Source organism: Liolophura sinensis, chromosome 10, assembly GCF_032854445.1.
Source record: "Liolophura sinensis isolate JHLJ2023 chromosome 10, CUHK_Ljap_v2, whole genome shotgun sequence".
NCBI lineage: Eukaryota > Metazoa > Mollusca > Polyplacophora > Chitonida > Chitonidae > Liolophura > Liolophura sinensis.
Window position 1 is genome coordinate 28,716,727 of NC_088304.1, and position 27,992 is coordinate 28,744,718.

A 27,992-nucleotide genomic window follows, 5' to 3' on the forward strand; every position below is an offset into this window, starting at 1 on the left:
ATACATTTTGTCCGCCAACACTCTGTAGTCTCCGCCGAATGACGCCATGCAAGTCCAACCTTCAGGAGCTGTCAGTGTTTCTCCATTTGGTTCAGTGTTAAAAAGCCACACAAGTGACAACAAGCATATCTAATTTCTCCACGAAATGGTTGGCTGTTCTGCAAACGGTTGTAAAAACAGTTCGTCGAAGAACCCTGAAGTTAGTTTTATCAAGTTTCCAGACTATTTGGCCCTCAGGAAAGCGTACATTAGCGGCACAAGACGGGAAGGATTTACACCCACCAAACACAGCCAAATCTTTGCCCGGCTGACAGGAGTTAGGATGACATCCTGTCGGGCAGCTAAATTTTAACAGCACGGAGGACGAATTAGGCTTTAAATACATGTATATAAACCCTAGAGATATGGTTTGGTGGGTGTAAAACAAAGCGGGAGTTCATTCGTCACTAGTTTTATCAATCATCGGTATGCCGGTAAAGTGAAAGAAAAGTATAGGTACAGCCACTTGATGGCTTCCAATGAGAGTCGCTTTGATACACGCCACCCTATTGGCCGTGTCTCTACTGTAGTCAAACGAGTGAGCTTCTAACAAATTGTGAACTGCGTACAACAACGCAATGGCCGTTTTTGACAGCTATGGCAATGCAAGCGATTGCTGACCGGCTACAGCGGACGATTAAAACCGAAAACAATCGAAAGCTAATCGTGTTGCTTCACTGCGATAATCAAGAATTAATGACCGGAGTTGAAATACTGGTTGTTGATTAAAATCACTCATCAAAGATGCGAAAACAAGTAACATCTGTCTGAATACTGCTCAGAAGGCCTAGGTGTGAAAGCAATCTTACATAGTGATAATCCATCCTCCATTGTATTAATTTCTGATCCAGATTACGAGGATTAACAAAAACGCAGGAAACAAAAGAGGATTAATGCCAGCCTTCATAATACCTGTTTGACATGCTTAAGTAATTCTGATCATAATATAACTAGGAGTAGGCCTATTAAGCAGTTGTAGGAATTTTTTTCAGTACTGCCTTGATTAAATGCACTAAAATTAATTCCCGCGAACCCATTTTTGAAATACATTCACTGTGATAATAGAATGATATTTACTGTGAAGCAGACAGAAGGCTCGAATGAATAGTAAATATTAAATCTGATATACACACGAAATGTAGACCTACAGTGTAGCACAGGACAAACCTATAGCTTACCGGCCCGTATTGCCAGTGCGGTTGGAAATGCCTGGACAAAGATCAAATTCAACGTGTGAAAACTCGGTCTTTGAAGTCTGACCAGAGATGCCCTTGTCATAAATCGGAACTTCAACGTCGTCAAATATGGGTTCAGATTGATACAGCAATATATTTGCTCCCCTGCTCCTGTGTAGTTAGAATCTATTTCGAAAACCATATCGTTTTGATACGAATTCTCAGGCTATAGCCAGCTCGACTTGGTTTGGCCATCTATGACGTCAGCCGCTCAGCTCTACCGGGAGGGCGGCTGGAGATCGGCTAGGATAGTAGGCCCTAAATGTATTTCTTTTGGTGGATTTAAAGTGTTAATTACGTTTCTCAGAGGCCCTCCTGGTAACATTTTGTTAAACAAGTTATAATCTATGTGATAAGAACAAGTAGCTATATCTAAACACTAATGCGTTGAGAACCCCATGCATGCATTTGTAGAGCTATATGCCTCGATGGATAGCCGATGTGTTGGCGAGCACGGACATGCAGTTCAAGGGAGATAATCGCTACCGGTAGTGCCCGCATCGTTCCCAAGCAACCCAAAGGCGCCATCTTTCAACAATTTTGATCGATGGCATTGTGTTAAAATCAAGTTCTCTCTAAGTTCTGTGAATCGAGGAAAAATGGTTCTAACTGGGGAAGATACGACACCTTATGCTCAAGAGCCTACAAAGTTAATTCAGGTAGGTTTGCACATGGTATAAGCAACACCTAGACTTAGAAACCAGATGAATGGAAAATGCCATGAACAACAACAACAACTTGAACATCAGCGATGTTTCGGTTTTTCATCGTCAGTGACCGTGCCATAGTACATAGTTTTAGTTTGCATTGTATATAGTATTATACATGGCACTAATGCCTGAACATATGTTGAGACGTTACCATTCATGTGTCGAAATGTAAAGTGCACTATACATTCTCACAATTTAATTGTGAAAAGAAACGGAAAATAGGACGGCTAAGCTTGGTACACACATTGATACAGGTTTACATTGATCGACCTCTGGGTATATATTTTTTTCCTTTTGTTTTCAAAAGGCTGAAATGGCTCAGATATGATAACAAAATCCATAAGTTTTCCACGAAGACCACTGATCATATTTCCACTGCAATCTAGATATGTCATACTTAGACCATTTGGGAAGAAATGCCTCAGGCAAGAAAGTAGGCTATTCATTCATTCATTAACAACAGTAATATGTGCCCATACTAAATTCAGGACTTTTTATTATTAAACCTTATGTTTGTATAATTTGTATAATTCCTTGTCAAATATATGCAGTGTTTCTTTACTTACTGTAATTCATTTCCATGTTTCATCTGATATTTTTAATTCCTGGTGGTCCTTATCTTTCAACATTAAACGAAGGACCTAAAATGTGGCAGAGGAGTTTTTTGTTTGTATCAAAACATTAAATGGGTGGTATAATTTCTATTGTTTTGTTCCTTTCAGCCTCGGTCTCACACAGCAAAAATATGCATCTGGTAAGTGCATCACTACATCAATAGTATGGACACTCACAATACGTATTTATTTATTTATTTATTTGATTGATGTTTTACGCCATACTCAAGAATATTTCACTTATACGACGGCGGCCAGCATTATGGTGGGCGGAAACCGGGCAGAGCCCGGAGGAAACCCACGACCATCCGCAGGTTGCTGGCAGACCTGCCCACGTACGGCCGGAGAGGAAGCCAGCATGAGCTGGACTTGAACTCACAGCGACCGCATTGGTGAGAGACTCTTGGGTCATTACGCTGTGCTAGCGTGCTAACCAACTGAGCCACGGAGGCCCCCAATAGGTATTTAAATAGAAAATCATGGTGTTTACTTTTGTGGAATTATACAATTTTAACCATTGCTGCAATATCAATATTTTTGGCGACATTGAAAGACAGTGAACCCACGTCATTATAAGTATGTTTTATTATTACATATGTATGATCCTCAGTCATTATAACCTAATGCAAACCTAATATAATTATAAATGTTTTTTTTCCTCATTTGTTCAGGGCAGATTTATCTGTGGATGACATTGACAGACTGAATGAATCCCAGAATGCTGACCATATCAAAAAGTAATTTATTATATATGTACCAATACATTACTAATGTCAAGAGCATTAATGTGCATCTGTTTCTATGGTTGTTGTTTTTAGTCATGTTAACATTTTATATGTAAGTTCACCCAAAACCTGCATTGTAAAAGTCCATCATGTATAATATCAGTTGAGTACACCTGAAAACACCTGTTCATTTCACATTAGCGAAACACATGCTCATCTTTTCCCCTTCTATAAAAGCAATTCTGTATCATTTATTTTTGGCCAAGAATTTGTTTCTTTAAATATGTCAGATTAGGTAATACTTCTGAAAATAAGAATGGATGATTATGGTTTAATGCAACTGAGGCAGTATCGCAGTGTTCTGGTAGTTAAGAAAAGGACACTACAGAATCATAACATGGGTTGTGTACTTTACAACATTTGACAAAGAGATACAGTCATTGGGTTAAATCTGACTCCTAAATCCAGTGTTCACCTGGACTTGTTTTTCTTTCAGAGTGTTGGCAGAAATATTTCACCTGGAGGATTACCAACAGGATCTGAAAACTGGAGTACTCATTGACCTCTACTATTACACTGTTCAGTTTGCCAGAGATCATTCCTTCAACAAGGAGCAGACCTCCACATTATTCTCTATTGTCAAGAAGACTCACGAGGTCTGCATAGGTAAGGATGACTCATGGTTGAATCCTGTATTATCACTTAGGCCACACTGATTTAAATACTATTACTAAAACATGGTTGAAAATTCCACCCAGTTCAGTCACTGAACTTTACAGGACATCTGGTGATAGGTGAGGGTTTTTCTGAACTCAAGAAAAGGTAGAAATTCCTCTGGCACAATCAGACAGTGCCATCACTCATAATGAGGTAAACTATTTTTACCCATGAAAATGCCAGGTGAAAGTGAATGGTATGATATATTACTGGTCCACAGGGGTGTTAGCTGTCCTCTCTGAATGTTCTGGGACTTCATTATCTGATTGTTCATTTCATTTCCAACTAAGGCCACACCAGTTTAGTTTGTTGTTTTATGGGTAGAATAAATTTTTTCCAATGTCAGAGGGTATAAATATACAACTTTCAATATCATTGAATTTTGTATCATAGTAGCCTGATAAATTTAAAGACACGTTTGTTTCTTTACCTAAAGTGTACATTGGACTACTCTGGCTGTGTGTGCTACTTGCAGCATATCATGAAATCTTCTTCCTAGATTTCTATTAAACTTTGATGAAATTTTCATTGGATGGGACTTTGGAGCTTATTAGACATTTCATTGTTTAGTTTGTCTGTCTATCTAGCTGTACGAGGACCCTCGGCTTGCTCATTTGGCTCAAATGTCACCCTTGCTGTAGTTGAACTGCTCTTTTCCAATTATTTTGATATGGTTTGCTTAGTGTTTTGTTAAGCGCGTACTGAAGAATATTTCACTTATATAACAGTAGCTGCAACTACGGCTGCTGGCGGACCTGGCTTCATGTGATGAGGAAGCCAGTATTAGCTGGACCTTAACTCAATGCAGTCGCATTGTTGAGAGCTTCCTGTGTCATTCTACTGCGCTTGCATGGTAAGCTCTAGGCCAGCCCTTCTCTTGACCAAGGAGGTTGTGGGCTCAGTTCTTGCCTCTGAGAGTTTAGGCTAGGTCTGTATTCAAGCGCAGAGGTTTGTCTGGTATCCAGCAAAGGGCAGGCCTTCTAAACACAAGCTGTATGTCCATAAACCTGTCTTGCCAGTGCAAGTCAAAGATTCGAGACATTCAGACACTTCACTCGTACAACACAGCCGCAAGCAGAAGACAAGGTAAAAGATAACATGGAAGGTATAGGGAAATGAGCAAAATTGCATGATACGTCTGATAATGACCAGAAATCATAGTATGTAAGACAACAGAACAGTGTGCACAGCACATATAAATTGTCAACACAACATGATTTTGGACTTACAGAGTATGAGGTCATGAAGCAGAGTTATGTATTACAATGTAGCTCCCATGTTATTTTGACAATGTTTTCACGAGTGTGAGCGAGTAAGCTTGTTGGCGTGAGTAAAACGGCAAATGCTCAAATGCCTGTGATCTTGAATTCTGGAATATGATTACAGTGCAACATGCCAATGTACAGGTACATCCATCAGCTGTGTTGATCCATCAAGATGGCTCGGTAAATTCTTTTTCCATAATTTTATCTATGTTCTCTCTCTCTCTTTCAGATACAGGGAAGATATAAATTTCCTTAAATAAAGGCCTGCACTTCTATCACATGTAGTGCTTAACAGCAGTTTACACATGTACAGTATGTCATGTTACTTTTCCAGAAACTCCATTTGGAAATGTTGATCAGACGTTTGCCTACTTCAAAGAGCTCATGCTGTGCCATGCTGTAAATGTAAGTAGATGGTGTTCCAGTGAGGTAGCACCAGTGAGGCAGCCCTGTAAATGTCAACAAGAGATTACTCCTCAGTGTCATATAACATATATATAAGAACCAAACAGTGTTGAAAGTGAAATTAAAACCTTATCAAGCATATAACCAACATGTAAGAACCTAACCTCTACAAACTACATTTACTTTTGTCTCAAAACTTTTAATGTGTTAATTTATTTTACCTTTATTGCCAGCGCCCACCCCACAGTATTGAGCTATTCAGTGCAGATGAGGTGAAGAGCATCACAGAGTATGTGATAAACACATACTTCAGACATTTCAAGATGTACAAGTATGCATTCACACCCTTGGTAAGTAACTTGTGGCCGCTGGAGGTTATAGAGTTATCATGTGGAACGATAAAGCTGTCCTTGAAGTGTGACATTGAATTTAGGCTTAAACCAGTTGTTCAAAACTGGTTTAAGACTTGATACCAGATTTAAATTTAATCCAAATCTTCAATTTTGTACTAAGCCTGAAAAAATTGTGTACCAGTGTTTAAAATATGAACTAAGACTGTTGCTGTTATACTGTGACTATGGAGAAGTGCATTGGCTGCTGAGTTTGGCTAAACTTTTAAATATAAAATAGGACTTAATACCACTGTTAACTAATACACTTTTGAACAACTGGGCACAAGAGGACAAGGTAGCAGTGTATCAAGACAAGGTGGCAGTGTATCAAGACAAGGTGGTAGCGTATCTAGACAAGGTGGCAGTGTATTAAGACAAGGTGGCAGTGTATCAAGACAAGGTGGCAGTGTATTAAGACAAGGTGGCAGTGTATTAAGACAAGGTGGTAGTGTATCAAGACAAGGTGGCAGTGTTTCAAGACAAGGTGGCAGCATGTCAAGACTATGTGGTAGTGTATCAGGACAAGGTGGTAGTGTATCAAGACAAGGTGGCAGCGTATCAAGACTATGTGGTAGTGTATCAAGACAAGGTGGCAGAGTATTAAGACAGGGAGGCAGTGTATCAAGACAAGGTGGTGGTGTACAGCATTAAGACAAGGTGGCAGCATATCAAGACTAGGTGATAGTGCATCAGGACAAGGTGGCAGTGTATCAAGACAAGGTGGCAGTGTATCAAGACAATGTGGTAGTGTATCAAGACAAGGTGTTAGTGTATCAAGACAACGTGGCAGCGTATCAAGACAAGGTGGCAGCGTATCAAGACTAAGTGATAGTGCATCAGGACAAGGTGGCAGTGTATCAAGACAAGGTGGCAGTGTATCAAGACAAGGTGTTAGTGTATCAAGACAACGTGGCAGCGTATCAAGACAAGGTGGCAGCGTATCAAGACTAAGTGATAGTGCATCAGGACAAGGTGGCAGTGTATCAAGACAAGGTGGCAGTGTATCAAGACTATGTGGTAGTGTATCAAGACAAGGTGGCAGAGTATTAAGACAGGGAGGCAGTGTATCAAGACAAGGTGGTGGTGTACAGCATTAAGACAAGGTGGCAGCATATCAAGACTAGGTGATAGTGCATCAGGACAAGGTGGCAGTGTATCAAGACAAGGTGGCAGTGTATCAAGACAATGTGGTAGTGTATCAAGACAAGGTGTTAGTGTATCAAGACAACGTGACAGCGTATCAAGACAAGGTGGCAGCGTATCAAGACTAAGTGACAGTGCATCAGGACAAGGTGGCAGTGTATCAAGACAATGTGGTAGTGTATCAAGACAAGGTGTTAGTGTTTCAGGACAGCGTGGCAGCGTATCAAGACAAGGTGGCAGCGTATCAAGACTAAGTGATAGTGCATCAGGACAAGGTGGCAGTGTATCAAGACAAGGTGGCAGTGTATTAAGACAAGGTGTTAGTGTATCAAGACAAGGTGGTGGTGTACAGCATTAAGACTAGGTGGCAGTGTATCAAGACAAGGTGGCAGCATATCAAGACTAGGTGATAGTGTATCAGGACAAGGTGGCAGTGTATCAAGACAAGGTGGCAGTGTATCAAGACAAGGTGGCAGCATATCAAGACTAGGTGGTAGTGTATCAAGACTAGGTGGTAGTGTATCAAGACAAGGTGGTAGTGTATCAAGACAAGGTGGTAGTGTATCAAGACAAGGTGGCAGTGTATCAAGACAAGGTGGCAGTGTATTAAGACAGGGTGGTAGTGTATCAAGACAAGGTGGCAGCATATCAAGACTAGGTCATAGTGTATCAAGACAAGGTGGCAGTGTATCAAGACAAGGTGGCAGTGTATTGACAGGGTGGTAGTGTATCAAGACATGCCGGCAGCATATCAAGACTAGGCGGCAGTGTATCAAGACAGGGTGGCAGTGTATCAAGACAAGGTGGCAGTGTACAGCATTAAGACTAGGTGGCAGTTTTATCAAGACATGCCGGCAGCATATCAAGACTAACCTAAAATTGATCACAGTTTTATCTTTGAATTATCAGTGTGTCAAGACAAGGTGGCAGTGTATTAAGACTGGGAGGTAGTGTATTTAGACAAGGTGGGAGTGTGTCAAGACAAGGTGGGAGCGTATCAAGACTAGGTGACAGTGTATTAAGACTGGCAGGGTATCAAGACAAGGTGGCAGCGCATAAGGACAAAGTTACAAATACGCTACTATTTTAAGAAATTTATTCTGTTTTCTGCATTAGTTTTATTCTGTCCTTTGCATTAAAATTTTTCTGCCAGTTGTAAGTACATATATATACTTAACATATTTAAAGGAGCGTGGGAGCTCAATATTTGCCACCTACATGTACATACATATAAGCTTGTTCCAACCAAAGTGAAAACGCATCATTTCTGCTATTCGGCTGCAGTTCTTGTGAACTATCTTTTTGGTTTTTGAATGCAACTGTACAGAAACAGTGACAGGCTGAAGAAAAGAACAAAAGAGCACTCCGCTTAGATTGACTAGTGTTAAATGTGCTCTTTGTTCCCCCGATATTTCACGAGTGATTTTCAGAATGATACATATAGTTTTAACATACATGTGTTGTCTTGACAGGTGAGGTTAGATCTGAGCATGAACTACATCGGGATGCCTGACCCCCCACCAGAGCCTGAAGGTCAGTTTGACATGTACATGTAGTGTATGGAGAAACTGAGGTACGCATGATGGAAATCACATCATTTCAGTTATGGTAAATGACCAAATATTGCATTTTTAGAGGCAAGTAAAGGTCATAAAATATTATTCTCTGGAGCTGAAACTTTTGTTTTTTTCCTCAAGGATATCATCACGTTTCTAAGATGAACAAAATTGTGAGAATTAGACAAAATGTGCAACTTAGTGATTGGCAAAATTTTCGATCATTCTTACTAAATGCTGCTTTATAGGTACATGTATATATGCTGTTCGAAACTGAGAAGCCTTGCCCTTGTCATTTCAGTCATGAGAATTTATCTTTAAATGTAAGTCCCCACGCGTAGGTGTTTCTTGTCTCTCTCCAGGATTTAAGGCATAGCATGATGTTAATATAAGCCATTGAGAACTGGCAGCAAGTTAAAGGGAGAGACTGGCCATCAGATCTTAAATGCAAACTCTGTTTCATATACTCATCTTTTCTCTGCAGAGTCTGGAGTTGTCTCTCCTGAGTCAGGTGCACCAGAAGAGGGAGTTGGTGGACATGAGACACCAACCAGTGAAAGAGAAAAGAGTGATCTCATGGAGGAACCAGAGGCCAAGCGTAAGTTACTCTGACACTGCTTTAAAGTGTGCTGTAATCAGTCTGTGGAAGGATGAAAAGTCAGTGAGGTTTATGGGGGACAAAGCCAGTGCCTTCTCCACTGGTTCAAAAATGGATGTTTTGTCGTCTGATGCTCACCAATGCAATACTCTGTCACTGGAGACAGACACTCCATATCCCTTACAGAGATGCCAGCAGCTGCAAGTAAAGCCACAGCTGAGCCAGTGAGAGCTGGATTAGTGTCTGCAGCCTCAGTAACAGGCATGTTTCTTTAGTAAACTAAGCTTGAGAGGCTTACCTGATATAAAACTTTAATAATTGAATAGTAAAGTTGACATGTATTGTGTATTGTGTGTTATTACCCTAATTTTTCAACCTTTTTAACCACCTTTGCAACCAATATTTTGAAACCTTCTGACAGAATTACATGTATGGGGTGTACAGAAATAATTTGTACAGTTTTATGAAGCTTGTGTCTTTAATGACACAAACTGATCATTTTAGCTTAATTTTCATGAAAATGGTATCACAAACGTGCTTCAGTGGTTGAAAAGGTTGAAGATCTACAGTAATGAAGTCTTTTTATATTACCTCGATCGCCACAATATAGCTGAAATACGTTAAGCCATAATAAGCCTTCGTTCATTTGTCTTGCCTCGTCTGAGTTTTTCCATTTTGGCCAGTTGCCTATTTCAAGGTCAGTGTAGAGATCTGAAGTTTCTATTAATTGATTGTGTGTGTTGTGATCAGAGTATATCCATGAGACCACTACATTTCTACTATAACTGAACATACGCTGCTCAAATGCCATTCTACCGGCAAACACAGCTGTTGTCGTCAATGGACTTATACCAAGGTTGCTGAGACACAACTATCACATCATTCTGCATCGATGCAACCCACCCCAACACGGACAGTTTCACTAAAAAACTAGAGCCCAAGGGCTGTGAAATGAATCTAATGCTCTTCTTCTATTTTTATTTTCCTTGTAACTAATGACCAATTGTCTTCTAACACAATCCATTGATCTTCTTCACCCAAAAAGTGCCTATCAGTTATTCCGTCTGTAACGGATGACCTGGCCCCATCTCATTATGACATGACTTTAAAGAGAATGCATTGCACCAGAACGTCATATTATGATATACTGTAAGATTGTAGACATTTTCTCGAAATTTGTTTATATCCAAGTCATTCCCATTTCTATTTGTTTGGTTAGTGTGAAAATCGTAATTATTTGTGCCACTGTCACATGCCAACGGATCAGGGCAACATATCGTAATACAATCCGTCAAGACATGGCAAAGTATGTGTTAGCTGTTAAACTATTGACAGTGAAATCTAAAGTTGAGTGCCCTTATATTATAAGGCAATACAAAAAAACAAATTCCCTGTGAAAACTAATGTTGGAAGAAATTTGCAAACAGCTAGCATGTGTAACTTGATTATGATGTTAAACAAGAATGAAATAAATGAATGAATTGACACAATGATTTATGTATTTTGTATTCCTCTAACAGCTGAAGAGTCTGCAGCCAAGAAGGAACTGCGCTCCATGATCAAAAACTACCTGGCTGAGGAGATGAAGAAGATGAAGATGTCAGTAGAGGATCAGCTGAAAACCACAGAAGATGTGCTGATTAAGAAGTTAGAGGTGGTGGAGGGGGCTACGGCCAAGAAAGGTGGAAAAGGATCAGCAAAGGGGAAGAGAAAATAATCTAACCACTGTTTCAAGTAATTCACTTCTATAATGAACTATTCTTATGGGCACGAGGATTTGGGGGTTGTAAAGGTTAGGGTGTTGCCATTGTTCGGCATTGACCTACTTCTCAGATTTTCACTGTAACAACCAGGTTCTTAAATGAACTCACTTCACATTCTGTACCACGTGGGATCTACTTGCAGTTGTCAACATCCATATTGACACAAGCAAACCATGCTTCCCATATGCTCCATGATCCTTGCTTGAACAGAAAGGTCAATCCTTACTTCCAATTAGAATCATTTCAGAATAGAAATGGGAACGGTTGTCATAACTTTTCAAAACATAGACACAAGAATTCATTTCACCAAAAGGCGCAGTGATTTATATTACAGCAAATGTAGCAAGTCAGTGAGAGGGAGTTGCTACAAGATCAGGCCTAGGGATCACAGAGCAATCCTCATCATAGACACCAGTCAAAATTTCATTCATTAAATTTAGTATGTTACTTTTCGTTATTTTAGCTGAAATTTGTTACCAATAACTTACAGAGAATTTACGTTGTCAAGCTATATTTTTGACAGTATAAGAAATAAATAATTTTAAAGTGATCTGAAAATCGCTTTGTGATTCCCGGGCGCAGACTTCAACTAAATGAGGCAGTGAAGGGTAACATGACAAAAGACAATAGCAAGGTCATCAAGTGAACATAAAGTCAGCCACTAAAGCTGAATTAATTCATAAAGTAATATTTTAGGAATTTTCTAAAAATTTTACACCCCTTATCAACAAGATAATTAAGAATCAATCGTCAGTACCTAGCCACTTATTTGGTGACTCCATTTTGAAATGTTATACTATTAGAGTTGTGTTTAGCTGTCCGGCTCGTCCTTGTCCGGAAAGGGTGTTCTCGGTTCCCTTCTTATAAATGTGTGCTTCAAAATGCATCTGCTTAACACTTAAACTTAAACAAGCGCAAAATCCAATTTATTGCATCCATATCTGTCTATCCACAATAAGAAACCACACTGACAATCAAGAGTTAATAGGTTTTTTGACATGACAGACAATTATCACGTGACGCTTTCAGCACTAGTGATTAGCCAACTTCATAAGGGCTTCTACAAAGTGGCTGCTGGGAGTGAATGTCCATCAGTGCCATGTCCCCAACACTAAACTTCATCTTCTCGGCTTTCAAAACAAAGTCTTTTCACATATTTTTCTGTGATAACTATGTCCAACATCGTCTTTTCTATGTATATATAGTGGCAGACTTTATGTTCACTTTAACCACAGGCTGGTGTATCATATGTTGCGGGCACTACATTCTCTTCACGGGAATAAACGTTACTGATAAATGACCTAAAATTTCGCCCATGACTTCGTACACCAGTTTACCCCATTCTGGGAGTTCATTTACCTTCAGAAAGGTATTTTGAGGTCCTTTGAAAGGTACTTTCTTATTGTACTGGAAAAAATATATTTCAGCACAAAAAGCAGTATTTTATGACATTTATTTTCCTCTAAAGATGCACTCTTTGGCAAAATTTCAGGTCATTCTACTGCATCACGTTTTTAAGTTTAACCACGATCAGTGTTCACGCTCTTCCTTCGGGTTGAGCAGTTGTCCTCTCAGGAAGCAGTTTAAATCAGACAAAAGTACAGAGACCAAAAACAATCAAGCCTCTTGCGGTGTGCTTGTCATTTACTTGATGTAAAAGGTGAAAGAGATGTTGTGCAGACATATAACTGCTACTTACTGGTTTTTGATAGATGATATTTGTCATTGACAAGTATATATATATATATATATATATATATATATATATATATATAGAACAATGAAGAGGACCATCACTGAAAATGCATATTTAATGGTTGGTGTATTTGTAAAGAAAATATATATGAAAATAAACAAGTTATCGTTGCACTTTGGGTCTCGTTTCTTCTTTAACAACCAACAGTTTATCATGCATGTATCATATATAGTCTATCTAGTCTCTTTTTTCAACTTTGTATTCAGGTGTTTTATGTGTACCTACACACTATACACATAATATACATGTATATGGCAGGTGGACGCTTTGCTTTGGCACGACTCCACAAATGTAAGGCATTTTGGCAGGTGGACGCTTTGCTTTGGCACGACTCCACAAATGTAAGGCATTTTGGCAGGTGGACAATTTGCTTTGGCACGACTCCACAAATGTAAGGCATTTTGGCGGGTGGACGCTTTGCTTTAGCCCGAGTCCACAAAGGTAAGGCATTTTGGCAGGTGGACACTTTGCTTTAGCCTGGCTCCACAAATGTAAGGCATTTTGGCAGGTGGACAATTTGCTTTAGCCTGGCTCCACAAATGTAAGGCATTTTGGCGGGTGGACGCTTTGCTTTAGCCCGAGTCCACAAAGGTAAGGCATTTTGGCAGGTGGACACTTTGCTTTAGCACGACTCAACAAATGTAAGGCATTTTGGCAGGTGGATGCAGCGCAGTTTCAGCAAATGTGAGGTCTTTGGCAGATCTGTATTTTCATCTGTTCACATGATCTCAAGGCACTGGGAATGTTCCCCTGCAAATGGGGAAGCTTTTTGACAGGTCTCTTTTTTTTTTCCCCATCTTCATATGATACATGTATGATCTCCAGGCACTAGGAATTTTCTCCTGTTCATATGATACATGTATGATCTCCAGGCACTAGGAATTTTCTCCTGTTCATATGATACATGTATGACCTCCAGGCACTAGGAATTTTCCCCTGTTCATATGATACATATATGATCTCCAGGCACTAGGAATTTTCTCCTGTTCATATGATACATGTATGATCTCCAGGCACTAGGAATTTTCTCCTGTTCATATGATACATGTATGATCTCCAGGCACTAGGAATTTTCTCCTGTTCATGTGATACATGTATGATCTCCAGGCACTAGGAATTTTCTCCTGTTCATGTGATACATGTATGATCTCCAGGCACTAGGAATTTTCCCCCATTCATATGATACATGCATGATCTCCTGGCAGTTGGGTTGTTTCCTCTATCAATGACGAGGTCTTTTGGCTGGCGGGTGTTCCTCTGGACTAGAGTCCCTCACTCTCTCTGAGTCCTCACAAACATCACGTATCCCACCAACCTAGACAAAAACACATGCCAAACATTAGCATTATAAAAAAGGCACACAATGTTTTGAACCACTTGTAATATACATATTTATTTTATTGATTTTTAAATACAATAGAATTTTCAGTTTCACTATGGTGGCTAGTTTTATGGGTGGAGGAAACCACAGGGCATTGGCAAGTTACCGGCAAACTCTAACATGCATGACATTTCTCATATGGGTGGAAGGCAAAGTCATCTTCAGACCACAACAGAGTCATATCCTACTGGAAAAATATGTTTCAGGGCGAAAAGTAATATTTTGTATAGAGTCATACACAGTCCTCAAATATTGCCACCAAGTCCCTGAGGGCAAGGGAAGCTCGGGGAAATAAGAAAATCCAGAGACCAGAACACACTCTTGCGTGACCTCGCAATCCAAAGGCCATCAATTAACCACTTGTGCAAAGGCCTCCTCAAACTAATATTCCCACCAATGCCCTGAGAACAACATAAACTGGGGGAATTCAGAAAATCCAGAGATTAAGAGTGATCGCACATCTCGTGTGACCTCATGATCAAAAGGTCATCAACTTAACTACTTGGCCAAGGTATGCTGGCTGTATTTCTATATAACCAACACCTTCACAAACATGTACTATTACCAGGATGTTGTTGAAGATCAATGTGACTTTATTATTCATTTCATTTTAAACTATAGGCCACACCATTTTAAATTGCTGGTTTACAGGCAAAATCAATATGTTTCCAATGTCAGAGGGTATAAAAATAAAAAGAAAACTTAAATATTGCCTGATTTGTGGTAAATGTGAACTGTGTTATCAATTTTATTCCTGTTGAGGATGTATTTACATTATAGGAAAGCTGTGTCGCCTATAAATGTCCATGCAAATCAAGAGTAAAAATTGAGATTTACCGTGACCTGGTACTGAACGACAGTCTCTTGTCTGGATGGGGACTTGTAGAGCAGGGCGTACCTCTGCTTATTCTCCCAGTAAAGAATCACGCGGATGGTGCTGGCATGACCCCAACTCTCTCCCAGCGCGGGTACCAGGTGTGACCTCCCATGAGGCTCCTTGCTTATCTTTGTCGTCATCTGATTGGTCAGAACAACCTGCCAATCAAACAGCAGAGCTGATGTGGGTCTTCTACACTTTATGGACACAATACAAAGCTTCAGTTAGGATCTTATTCAAACTGTTCATGCATATACTTAGTGCCAACTACCACCATAGCTTAAGTAGATTTAGATAAACAAAGGTATGCAGTGATGTTAACTGCAATATAGACTATAACACTGGTTTAGAATTACCGGTACTCAAAATGCTGTATTTTCATCACATTTAATATACAAACGCATCAAAACAATACAAAGGGACCAACGATGACAGTTGCTTTTCACATAGCGGTGAAGTAAGACAATATCACTATGAGACAGGTAAAATCTTGATTATTGTTTCATTTATTTATATATTTGATTGTTGCCATAAAGTATCCAGGATGAACCATCAAATTTTGATAAGTTGCTGACAAACTTTCCCACAGGTGATGTTCAAATGATCTTCAACACACGTTAGGCTGCATCGAAGACCACATAATTATCACCGACGGATTTGTTATGATGATGGCACTACAAATGGTGAGAGCAAGGGAGTCCAAAAGCCCCCTTCCCAAACTATGGCATGTCAGTCATGTAAGGCAATATCACGCTTGAGAGCGAGATTTGCAGGTTATCAAATAGATTTGTAGTCACATGTCAGTCCTATGATTTTTAATAAAATTTATGCTGAGAAGCAGGGTTTTGCACAATATGAACTATCTCCGCAAAGCTGGGACTGAAACTGAAGTGTTCTTCTGCATCCTTGTGATTGAAAAAAATAAAGTTTCTTATCCGATTATGGTTTAATGACAATTCTAAAAACACACTTTGATTTCACTTTCTCTTACCGCCAGTCTGTTTGCTGTCGCCATGGTGATGAAGCTTTGGGCAAGTCCTGCAAGTAGGCGTGTCCTCAGTGCCAAGTCTTCGAAGTCATGACGGAAGTGAAATGCAATGCTGTCCACGACAACCAACTTGACCTGTAAAAACATGCCCATTTGTCAGTATACATGCTGCCAACGACTCCCTGTGTATCCCAGTATGCATGTAAGTGTGTCAAGTCCAAAATGTAAAGGCAATGTGACAGCTCTGTGGCATCTGTTTGTAACCATGAAACTGCTTTTGAATAAGTTAGAGTAAATAAGACAAACTATAGCTTTGGAAAATCTTTTGGGGTCAAATTTGTACGAACATTTATATACTTAAATATAATTATTCCAAGAGGCTATACCTTATACAAAATATTAGACTTGTATGTACATGTGTTATCACTTAAAATTGGAAAATAAAGTTTTATTTATAATGCAGGTCACTTTTTCAAACTTAAGAATCATTTTTACACTTAATAATACAGCTGAGAGTCTGATATTTACTAAAAGACATTAATTTCAGATATTCCTGGTAAATAACCGGCCCGGATAGCACAGTTGGTAGAGCATCCGCTTTGGAAGCGGTAGATCCAGGATCAATCCTGGATTGAGTCACACCTAAGACTTGTAACTTAGTTGTAACTTCCTCGCTTGGCATTCAGCATGAAGGGGATAGGGCAATGACTGGTTGACCCGTATCAGTATAATGGCTCAGTATAACTGATCCATAACATTTTTTCCCCAAAATGATACGATATATACACCAGTTTTATTTTGTTTTACAGAGGAGCCGCCAATAAAACATCAAAAAATGCAATTAAAATAGAAAATGCATCGTTTTATTTCCTCTAATGTGATTTCCCAGGTTTTCAAGACATTTCGATCACATAATTAAGATCGTAACAGGAACAATTGCTGGGACTTTCAGTTATAATTTTTTATACCTTCCTTCACTTTTGAGAAAAGATTCATTCTGCTGGTACAACAATGGTTTCAATTGGTGTGGCTTAAAGCTAAAACTGGTGAGATTGCATCTCCTTGGTGAGGCTAAAAGCCAAAACTGCTGCATGATGCATCTCCTTGGTGTGGCTTAAAGCTAAAACTGCTGCATGATGTATCTCCTTGGTGTGGCTTAAAGCAACTGCTGCATGACGCATCTCCGTGGTGTGGCTTAAAGCTAAAACTGCTGCATGATGCATCTCCTTGGTGTGGCTTAAAGCTAAAACTGCTGCATGATGCATCTCCTTGGTGTGACTTAAAGCTAAAACTGCTGCATGATGCATCTCCTTGGTGTGGCTTAAAGCTAAAACTGCTGCATTATGTATCTCCTTGGTGTGGCTTAAAGCTAAAACTGCTGCATGATGCATCTCCTTGGTGTGGCTTAAAGCTAAAACTGCTGCATGATGCATCTCCCTGGTGTGGCTTAAAGCTAAAACTGCTGCATGATGTATCTCCTTGGTGTGGCTTAAAGCTAAAACTGCTGCATGATGCATCTCCTTGGTTAGGCTAAAAGCCAAAACTGCTGCATGATGCATCTCCTTGGTGTGGCTTAAAGCTAAAACTGCTGCATGATGCATCTCCTTGGTGTGGCTTAAAGCTAAAACTGCTGCATGATGCATCTCCTTGGTGTGGCTTAAAGCTAAAACTGCTGCATGATGCATCTCCTTGGTGTGGCTTAAAGCTAAAACTGCTGCATGATGTATCTCCTTGGTGTGGCTTAAAGCTAAAACTGGTGCATGATACATCTCCTTGGTTAGGCTAAAAGCCAAAACTGCTGCATGATGTATCTCCTTGGTGTGGCTTAAAGCAACTGCTGCATGATGCATCTCCTTGGTGTGGCTTAAAGCTAAAAATGCTGCATGATGTATCTCCTTGGTGTGGCTTAAAGCTAAAACTGCTGCATGATGTATCTCCTTGGTGTGGCTTAAAGCAACTGCTGCATGATGCATCTCCTTGGTGTGGCTTAAAGCTAAAACTGCTGCATGATGTATCTCCTTGGTGAGGCTAAAAGGCAAAACTGCTGCATGATGCATCTCCTTGGTGTGGCTTAAAGCTGAAACTGGTGCATGATTCATCTCCTTGGTGTGGCTTAAAGCTAAAACTGCTGCATGATGCATCTCCTTGGTGAGGCCAAAAGCTAAAACTGCTGCATGATGCATCTCCTTGGTGTGGCTTAAAGCTAAAACTGCGGCATGATGTATCTCCTTGGTGTGGCTTAAAGCTAAAACTGCTGCATGGTGCATCTCCTTGGTGTGGCTTAAAGCTAAAACTGCTGCATGATGCATCTCCTTGGTGAGGCTAAAAGCTAAAACTGCTGCATGATGCATCTCCTTGGTGAGGCTAAAAGCTAAAACTGCTGCATGATGCAACTCCTTTGGTAACGGATACATGATTACCATCCTGACTCAGGATCGACTCGGAATTAAAACAGCTCGTTATGTTATGTTTATTACGAACATAAATGATCTTGTAATACTTTAGTGTAACTCCAAAAAACGAAAGGCTCATTCTGACTCAATATTTCGGCACTTTATTTTGTCATCATCAGAAGCAATCTCATTGGTTAAAACTCACTCAAGGAACAGTGAGTGCTCCTAAACCCAGGCGCATCAGAGGGAATTTGAAAGTGGTATGGCCATCGGTTGATTATCCTAGCACAAAAGGCCAGGGTCCAGGGGCCACCTAGGGCCCATAAGCTTTGGGATGCTACAGTGGAGGTTGGAGATGTCCTGAAATGGTTTTACAGGGTATTTATTCTTCACACAGATCCATCGTAGTTTTATATGCTTGACAGTCTACAGTGCATGTGGGTCTTCATTTTGTTGGTCACCATTGATTTGGTTCGACCTTTTTTTTTTTTTTTTTTTTTTTTGACAAAAAGTGGCCATACTGCTTCCAACACCACTGTAAAACTCTATATTTTGTGATCAGAACAGAGTGGTATCAAAGTTAGTGAGTGAGTGAGTGAGTGAGTGCGTGCTTGGGGTATAACGTCGTGCTCAACAAGGTATCAGAGTGTGCAGTGTTCAGGATATACGGGGACTCACCTTCGGGTGTTCTTTTATAAAGTCTGGTAAGAGATGGACAGTGGCTAGAAGTTGAACATAATCGTGACACCTGTAGTAGTGGACTCTGGATAACACAGACTCCAGACTGAATGTCTGCAGGGCCTCCATTTGCTCTGAGAACAACAATAACAGTCCTGATGACACAACAACCATAACACAGTGTGGACACCTGATAAGACAGAAACAATATCATACAGTGAGGACACCTGATAACACAGACTCCAGGTTGAATGTCTGCAGGGCCTCCATTTGCTCTGAGAACAACAATAACAGTCCTGATGACACAACAACCATCACACAATGCAGACACCTGATAACACACACTCCAGGCTGAATGTCAGAGGGTCTCAGTCTGCTCTGAGAACAACAATAACAGTCCTGATGACACAACAACCATCACACAGTGTGGACACCTGATAACACACACTCCAGGCTGAGATCAAGAGAGATAAATTCTTGAAAAGGGAAGTAGCTTATGTATTAATTCGGAATTTTGTGGTTGATTAATTTTCATCATACTGTTACTTCCAAATGCTTACAGCCTTGGGAAATTAGCCTGTTACTCTCCGTGAAGGGAGGTAACCTACGCATTACAAGAATATGGAATACCTCAAGCAACTGATACATGTAGATCTTCTTTGCAAGCAATTTACATTAGGGCAGGCTCCATAGGCTTGTCTTTTGTTGTGAGATGAAGTTGTGAGAATGGTTTGACAGTGCTATTTTATAGTAGGGCGCAATCTCTTCCTAATGCTTTTCACCTTACAACATAAACAGCTGTTGGAGAAACTGGCCACCAAATTAGGCGTGAACGATTGTTTGCGTGGCAGTTACGTGGGGTGTAATTGTGCAGACGGATAAATCGGTTATGCTGATCTGCTCCCCGGAGCGTTCCTACAATTGCATCGCTTGAATTGCCTAGTGCTCAACTACGACAGCTACCAAAAAATAGAAGTCTTCCCAGGTTATTTTAATGCTTGTTTGTTTGCAAAAAACGAGTCTTAATATGACCATGAACAAAAACCATGGAACTGCAAAGTATTCTATTGAACTTGAACCTAAAGCCATTATGCATTAATGCAGTCACCAGCTTTCTGCTCTGGCCAAATTTGAGGTCTGCGCTCTATTTAATAATCGGGTCAATGCATCCGTGCTGTCTCCTGTCATTTTGCCCTCAAGTCCAGTCAACTAACCAAATATTAACTTAGCAACCGCGTATAGGTAACTCCTGAGAAAGCTTCCGGATTAAAACAAAATATTAAAACTTTTGGCTGAGAAAATACCATTCAACTTTCAGCCACATTTTCCCCACCGTGACCATGTGCTCTACATGTCTCCTTTGCTATGTACACAGCACGTGCTAGTTGGTGGCATTTGTGCTCTTGGTAAGCTAGCGATAGGCAGAGAAAGGTGACATTCAGTTTGAACTGGATTTAACTTTCACTAGTCAACAGCTTCCCTGAGCTGGTCATCACTGACAATCTCTCCTGTCAATGGCTATGTCATTTCACCCTGTGGATGAAACCCTTTTATCAGAGAGGGATGGTGAGGGCTCCATAAGCCAGTTGGATATTACACACACTACAAGTAGCAAACTATAGAAGTAATTATTAATCATCAGGAGAAAAAAAAAACACTCAGGAATGCAACACATGCTGATCTGGCCTTGGAAGCCATGTGATGCTGAGTGTGTATGACAAATATGTTTTATACTGGCTTCCTGATCCACCCTGATCAGTGCTGATCACAGTTCATGCTGTGTCCCCAATGTAGCCATTGTGCTGAGGATTCCCCTGCAAATGCATGATGGCAGGCTGTACTGCACTGCAACCGACTTCACGCGCAAATTAATAGGTTTTGCCGCAGTTACAGTGAGTAAAAGAGAAAAATCTATTAAATTTCTGTAGACGACTTTCAGGTTTATGGGTGGAGGAAGCCAGTGTGCCCAAGTAAACCATGGACCTTCACCAGGTACCGAACTAACCCTTTGAAATAAAAGTGCATCTGAAACAGCGAGAGCTGGATTTGAACACGAAACTTCAATGATAATCAGCCAGAACTTTGACCATCTATTAAAACCAACAGGTCCCAACCAATGCTTATGAAATGACCTCTGATACCTGCATTGTCACTGATGGCTGCTATCTGCTGACAGTGTTCTACCGTGGCTGAGGCAATGTCCACCAGTCGCTCTACAATAAAACTTCCCTCTGTATCCACATAAACAGCCTCGCCCCCCAATCCTCCAAATGCCTCTGGGATCTGGACGTCAACGGACAACTGAAGGCTGAAGAGAATTCATTTCTTAAGCATATACTGGATTTGTCCCAAATGTATACCTGAATATGTGCATTTTTCTACAGGCACTTTAAATTTAAATATACAAAATAATATAACAATTTATCACTTAGATTACTTGCACCTGCAGCTGTGTTGGATCTCAAGAACAGAAATATTATGGTCCAGTTCACATAGCTATCATGAAAGGTGACAACCATGGAATTTTTCTTTAGAGATCCAACACGGTCTGCTTGTCCCAGCCAGAAACAAAATTAAGGTCTCCTTTTATAGTTAAGTAGGCTACACAGGGAAATTAACTACAAAAAACATTGAGACCTTTGCCACTGCTGTCACACAGCCCCAAGTGCAAACCATGTGCTTGTCTCACCTCAAAAAACAAAAAAAAAAATTAGCCTGAAAGACATCCAGAGCTTTTTGCCATTATTAAGAAGTTCTGTCTTATATTAAAAATTTTCGCCCATATTCCATCACCACATATATGATTAGTAAGACATTTACAATCAAAGTACACATATGTGGACATCTCTTACCAGACTTGTGTCTTGCCGACCCCTGGGGCCCCACAGAGCTCTGTAACCTTACACAGCGGCACTCCTCCACCAAGCATCTCATCCAGCTGCTCTGAAAATGTGATAATGCCCCGTGAGGAGTCTTCCTGTCTGAGGATGTCTAGTGCGGTGCGGGTTTGACTGACGCCAACCTTACTGCTAAAGCCTTGCACAGTGGTCAGGATATCCAGGGCCTCTGATGCGGATACTCTCAGGTCTGAAACAGTGAGAAATACAGCTGAACGTAGACACAGTAGACAGGTATCCATCATCAACGAACTTTTGTAGTTTCACAATCTCTAAAGGAAACACCTTTAATAAAAACATGCCTACGGTAAATGACCTAAAGTTTCACAAGTGAGTTGATGTCGTTTTACTTTCACACGATCCAAGTTGGCGGCAAGATGACAGAAAAGAGTGATAAGCCCCCTTTCCGTTCATTACCCTGCATGGCACTTAGTAGCTCTGATAGCTAATCCTCGCCACATGGGGTCAAGTAACTGACAGTGAGGTGTATATGTCTCCCGGCTAGTTGGCCTAGTATCAAGACAGTTGATGTCTACTAGAAACCTTCAAAGTAGCACTGTGTGCAAGTCTGGTATATTGGGAGATAGGACTTGTTTGAGCTCTTATCACATTAGTGAATCTCACAACAATATCTGGCTCTATATCAAATTAAAATGCATGTTTTATGATTTTTTGTGTACAGTTTTGCCCAGATGTGATTTACGCGTCGCCAGCGACAGACAAGATTATTGTTTTACCTCTCACTATCAAAAATCACGTGATCGATGGGTAGACATAAGGAAATTTCATAAAAACCTATCTGTATGACTTTAATTTCATCCAAGGGGACTCAATGAAGTATTAAGAAAATTAAGCATTCTTCTTGACAAAATATGGGTGGAAGTTGATTAGTCTTTCAAATTAGGCCAGAATAAACAAAACATGTTTAGCTGTAGCATTGCAAACGCACGTGTGTAGGTGTCGCTTTAATCACAGTTTGACATCTTCATCTTATCTGCTGGTAGGTCTAGTTTGCAAGTATTGATTCGTAGTATGCTAAATTGTGCTACAGCTTTGTATACGGAGAGCCCTGCAGTTTAAAAACAGATATTTGACACGACACTACACATGCGTAAAGGTACTGGGTAGTCACACAGTCACACAGTTAATCTCCACAGAGTTTTCTCCCAAATTCCCATTAATCATAAAATATCGATAACAAAACAACCAACCTGTTGCACAGTGCATATACTAAAATCATAGTGATTAAAACTGAAGAAAACATGAACTGTTGGTAGTAGGAGCATAGACTAACTGCTCAGTGAAGCGTGAGCTTGTCTATTCTTGAAATGTCTGTATAATCCCCCTGACCACACCTGATGCTCTCCCATGGCGCTCAGTCAGTAACAACAACAACCAACACAATAAAATGTGAATAAATTGAAGGGTCATTTAAGAGATGTAAAATATGCCTCAAAATGAACCATTCTTATTACTTTTTCTTTTCTCCAGTTCCCTTAAAACCATAATTCTTGTTTTCAGGTGTTCTTTTCATGTATCTTTTAACTACAGCTGACCACAAATTTCAGCATTCTAACCTTTAGCCAGTTCTGTAGGGCGTACATCCTTTAAATCATCAACTGTTAAAAACCCAGCCGAGGACAACTTCACTTTGTGGGCTGAGGACAAAGGGAAGCTACTCAGTTCTCTTTGACTTTGCATCATTGGAGTTCATCATTCAAACTTCAGATAATTTATGTGGGGACATCATACGAAACACCTGAAACATAAAATGTTGAAGAAAAGGTATAAACTGAATGTTCCATTGCTCCGACCATCCTTCAGTACGAAGCAGGTCATAACATGATCAAATCAAAATGTCACCAAATAAGACTGCTCACATTTGCAATGTGAAGCTAACGCCTTCACAAATATACATGTATATAGGGCAACAAATGTATTACATTTACCGTACAGTACGGCCAGACACTCGACATTAATTCTACATCCACAGTGGCCAGAGGATACTCTAGCGGTCAGCCCATGGTCAGCTTATGATAAGCCGACCATGCACCTTCATACGCGTACCGTGACGCGATACTCTGGTCATCGCACGCGAACCATCAGCGGACTGCAGGCCAATCATCCGCCCATGATCTGTAAATGCTTTAACACTAAATTCAGACCTGTAAACCCTCATGCCTCTTATGAACATTGTGATGGTTCACATGTTTGTGCTCCCTAATGTTCTGTTCCTCCACCTGTATGCACCGTTCTCTTGACAAAAGAGGATTCAAGTTTATACTAGGCATCTCAAGTACCTGTACACACCATTCTCTTGAGGACAGATGATTCAAGTTTGTACTGGGCGTCTCAAGTACCTGTACACACTGTTCTCTTGAGGACAGATGATTCAAGTTTGTACTGGGCGTCTCAAGTACCTGTACACACCGTTCTCTTGAGGACAGATGATTCAAGTTTGTACTGGGCGTCTCAAGTACCTGTACACACCGTTCTCTTGAGGATAGATGATTCAAGTTTGTACTGGGTGTCTCAAGTACCTGTACACACCGTTCTCTTGAGGACAGATGATTCAAGTTTGTACTGGGCGTCTCAAGTACCAATACACACCGTTCTCTTGAGGACAGATGATTCAAGTTTGTACTGGGTGTCTCAAGTACCTGTACACACCGTTCTCTTGAGGACAGATGATTCAAGTTTGTACTGGGTGTCTCAAGTACCTGTTCACACCATTCTCTTGAGGACAGATGATTCAAGTTTGTACTGGGCGTCTCAAGTACCTATACACACCCTTATCTTGGGGACAGATGATTCAAGTTTGTACTGGGCGTCTCAAGTACCTATACACACCCTTCTCTTGAGGACAGATGATTCAAGTTTGTACTGGGCGTCTCAAGTACCTATACATACCCTTATCTTGGGGACAGATGATTCAAGTTTGTACTGGGCGTCTCAAGTACCTATACACACCCTTCTCTTGAGGACAGATGATTCAAGTTTGTACTGGGCATCTAGAGTATACAATATTTTGTATACAGCATAAATTACTTCACTTATTATTAAATAACAAGCCTACTTAGAGGCATTTATGGCAGAGTTATATGCTGTTTCCAAATTTGAAAATGGACTCAAGTTCTTTGTTTTATCAATTTACCACAGTTTCATATTGGATACAAAACTACACAAGAATATTTGACTTTGGTGTGTGTAATGTGTGCCAGCATGCATGATTCTATACAGCAAAAGGCACTTTAAAAAACCAAGTTTGAAAAAGTACGTCATGAATCATACTGGTAGATCACACAAGGCAACCTACAATTTACAAAATTCAAATCACTGACTCGAAGGAAGGTCTGCATGTTAATGTTTTCCATTTAATCTAGCGTCCATTAAATGTATCCTCAATTCACAATCATCATTTGTTAATTCTTAAAGCACAAAAATGTATTTATTATAAGTGTGCGCATGACTAACGCAATTATGTGTAGCCTTTACATACATCTACGGGTGAACACATGTGATGTAGGCCCTCAGCCTTTATATACATGTAGCCTAAATCTTGCAAGCTGAAATTTTTGGTACCAGTAGAAAAATCTAGTCAGTTCCAATCGAGTTATTTCTGTTACTTTAGAATAGCCCAAATAATTACCTGTCACAAAATATCAGCCTTGTGTGTGTAAACGTCACATTCAAGATTGGTAATAAAGTTCCCAAAATTTACACAGCAATGATTTTAACAATTTAAATGGCACAGGTAGGAGTCTGGCATTATGGTGGGAGGAAACTTGTATCAAATAAGTGTTCACACTGTACAACATGCAGGTTATGTGGTGTGAGGTAAAAATTTCAAAGGATTCTTTTGTCAGATCAGTAATATACCTGTCCTTAGCTTTGTGCACTTTAATGTGTCAGTCCATCATTAACAAACAGATGTTGAGGGTAACCTGACTAACCCATCAAAAATGGGTTGTTCTAAAGTTTTTATCTGGCCATTGAGGATTTTTTCTTTTTTTTTTCAATGTTAATTTCCTTAAAATCACTATGTCCTTCATTAGCCAATAGGCTATGTTCCTGTAACAAAGAATTTTTAAGAATTGCCTCAGTTTTCACTCCCCTCTGTTAATATCATACTCACACCGGGCCAATCACTTATCAGTCATGTTTCCTTGCTCTAACCACTCAGTGCTGAGCGCCAAGTACCATTTTTAAAGTCTTTGGTACAATGAATAGTCAGTTACGTCACTGTTATTTGTACATTATGCCATCCATGTTCGTCGCTCATTTTTTATGAGAACGACGGTAAGTATTCCTGTTGAAATTCGAAGAAAATATTTATTTTATCACACAGTATTTCAAAACTCACAAAACACTGGGGGTTTTGTTCAGCGCTGGATTTTTAACTAGCTCTTTATGTATTTAAAATTTTTTTTTAGTTTGCAAGTGTGATGCAAAAGCAAATAAAAAGCTGTAACTTCAGCTTATCTGCATACCGTTTGAGGAAAGGTACAGAGCAGCATGTGTAAGCATTGGTACATAAATACACCTTGAAAGGCGGCATGACACATGGCTTTATTGCAAACAGGCCTTTTATTAGTCCATGTCAGGAACGACAGAAGTTTTTTCAACACAGGGTGGGGGGATCCTGCCAATGAAAAATGGCTTCTCTCCAGACTAAATTTAAAAAGCTGATGCAGTTACTGTACCTGTGCAGTGTGCTTTCCATAAAGCTTACCATAAATCGCCAGACGAAAAGATAGGAGCACAAGTGTCTGAAAATTAAAGGCCATGGAGACGTACTTGATAGATAAATTTTGTCTCAAACGCCGAGAAACACTGTCACGGCAACTGTATCTGGTTTTTAAATGGAACACGCTCTGGCTTTGGTTTGAGGTCTTACATGACCAAACAAAATTTTGCCAAATCGAACATAAGGGCAATCTCGGACTGCATTCATTCACTGTACTATTTTGTAGTTCTGACATTCTTCATCATACTGTTTATATTATTGGCGTTGTGGATTTCTGAACACCAACTCAATGAAACTCATCTCACTGAGGTCGACACTGGTGGCACTCAAAGTTATCTGCACTAGCTAACATAATTTAAGCCAAAACTAGACCATTAAGGGCAGAGATTCCGTCATGCCCGCTGCCGCACTACAAATGAATTTGCGATGAAGGCACCTAAACCTACCGCAAATAATTGCAAAATTCACATATTTTTACCGCTGTGAGAAAATCAAAGTATTTTAGCAGTGAAAATACCAGCCTGAAATTTATGTGAGCAGTCGTTTTTCCCGCGGCGACCTCTGCTCCCGAGCGCCGACTTCTTCTGTCAAATCAACGCGAGAGTTGATGACGTCAAGGAAACATGGGTGTACATTGGTAATGTTAGTGTTTCGTGATGGGGGAGGCGCACAAAAATAATGTTCCGGCATTCAAACGATTCTTAGAGAAATTCTGCGAAGTTATCGAGAAGCGAACAGACGGAGACGATGACCTGCCGATAAGGCTTGCCCCGTCTTATCTGGTCGAATCCGAAATAGAGGGCGAATGTTTGGACTGGTTTCTTCAATATCTTACTACAAAGTAAGTATAAGCATTGCAACAACAACAACCGTTAACAGCTGACTAAAACTTAGCGTAAATGGGACGGGTGCGCTGATCTTAAGTACCTGTCATCTTACTGCATTGTTGGGTTTTGCCAGGAGCTGGTCGTGAACTTTGATTTATCCTGAAATTTGCACATCATGAGATAATTTATTCATGTGATATATTGACTGATATGTTGATTATTCCGAATTCTGGCTAGGCCGTCATGGCAGGGCACTGTCAACACTTACAGACAGTGATTCTGAGGT

General features: G+C 40.2%; 2 protein-coding genes across 3 annotated transcripts; one reads left to right on the plus strand and one right to left on the minus strand.

Moving 5' to 3' along the window:
- The first annotated feature begins 1,794 nt into the window (after positions 1-1,794).
- On the plus strand, positions 1,795-16,312 carry LOC135476647 (cilia- and flagella-associated protein 119-like). The gene is made up of 10 exons (XM_064756745.1): positions 1,795-1,933; positions 2,707-2,738; positions 3,270-3,335; positions 3,820-3,989; positions 5,640-5,710; positions 5,944-6,060; positions 8,718-8,778; positions 9,286-9,399; positions 10,920-11,133; positions 16,174-16,312. The coding sequence occupies exons 1-9, from the start codon at positions 1,874-1,876 to the stop codon at positions 11,114-11,116; spliced, it is 888 nt and encodes a 295-aa protein (XP_064612815.1). The 5' UTR covers positions 1,795-1,873; the 3' UTR covers positions 11,117-11,133; positions 16,174-16,312.
- On the minus strand, positions 12,984-27,466 carry LOC135476646 (DNA repair protein RAD51 homolog 3-like). 2 transcript variants are annotated; one of them, XM_064756743.1, is made up of 8 exons: positions 27,401-27,466; positions 23,710-23,891; positions 22,088-22,322; positions 21,377-21,543; positions 19,236-19,369; positions 16,168-16,299; positions 15,137-15,334; positions 12,984-14,233 (listed from the first exon to the last, which is right to left on the minus strand). In XM_064756743.1, the coding sequence occupies exons 2-8, from the start codon at positions 23,834-23,836 to the stop codon at positions 14,141-14,143; spliced, it is 1,086 nt and encodes a 361-aa protein (XP_064612813.1). In that variant the 5' UTR covers positions 23,837-23,891; positions 27,401-27,466; the 3' UTR covers positions 12,984-14,140. The 2 variants fall into 2 exon arrangements, with proteins under 2 accessions (XP_064612813.1, XP_064612814.1); XM_064756744.1 differs by having other exon boundaries at positions 27,397-27,419.
- Between the last annotated feature and the right edge of the window lie 526 nt (positions 27,467-27,992).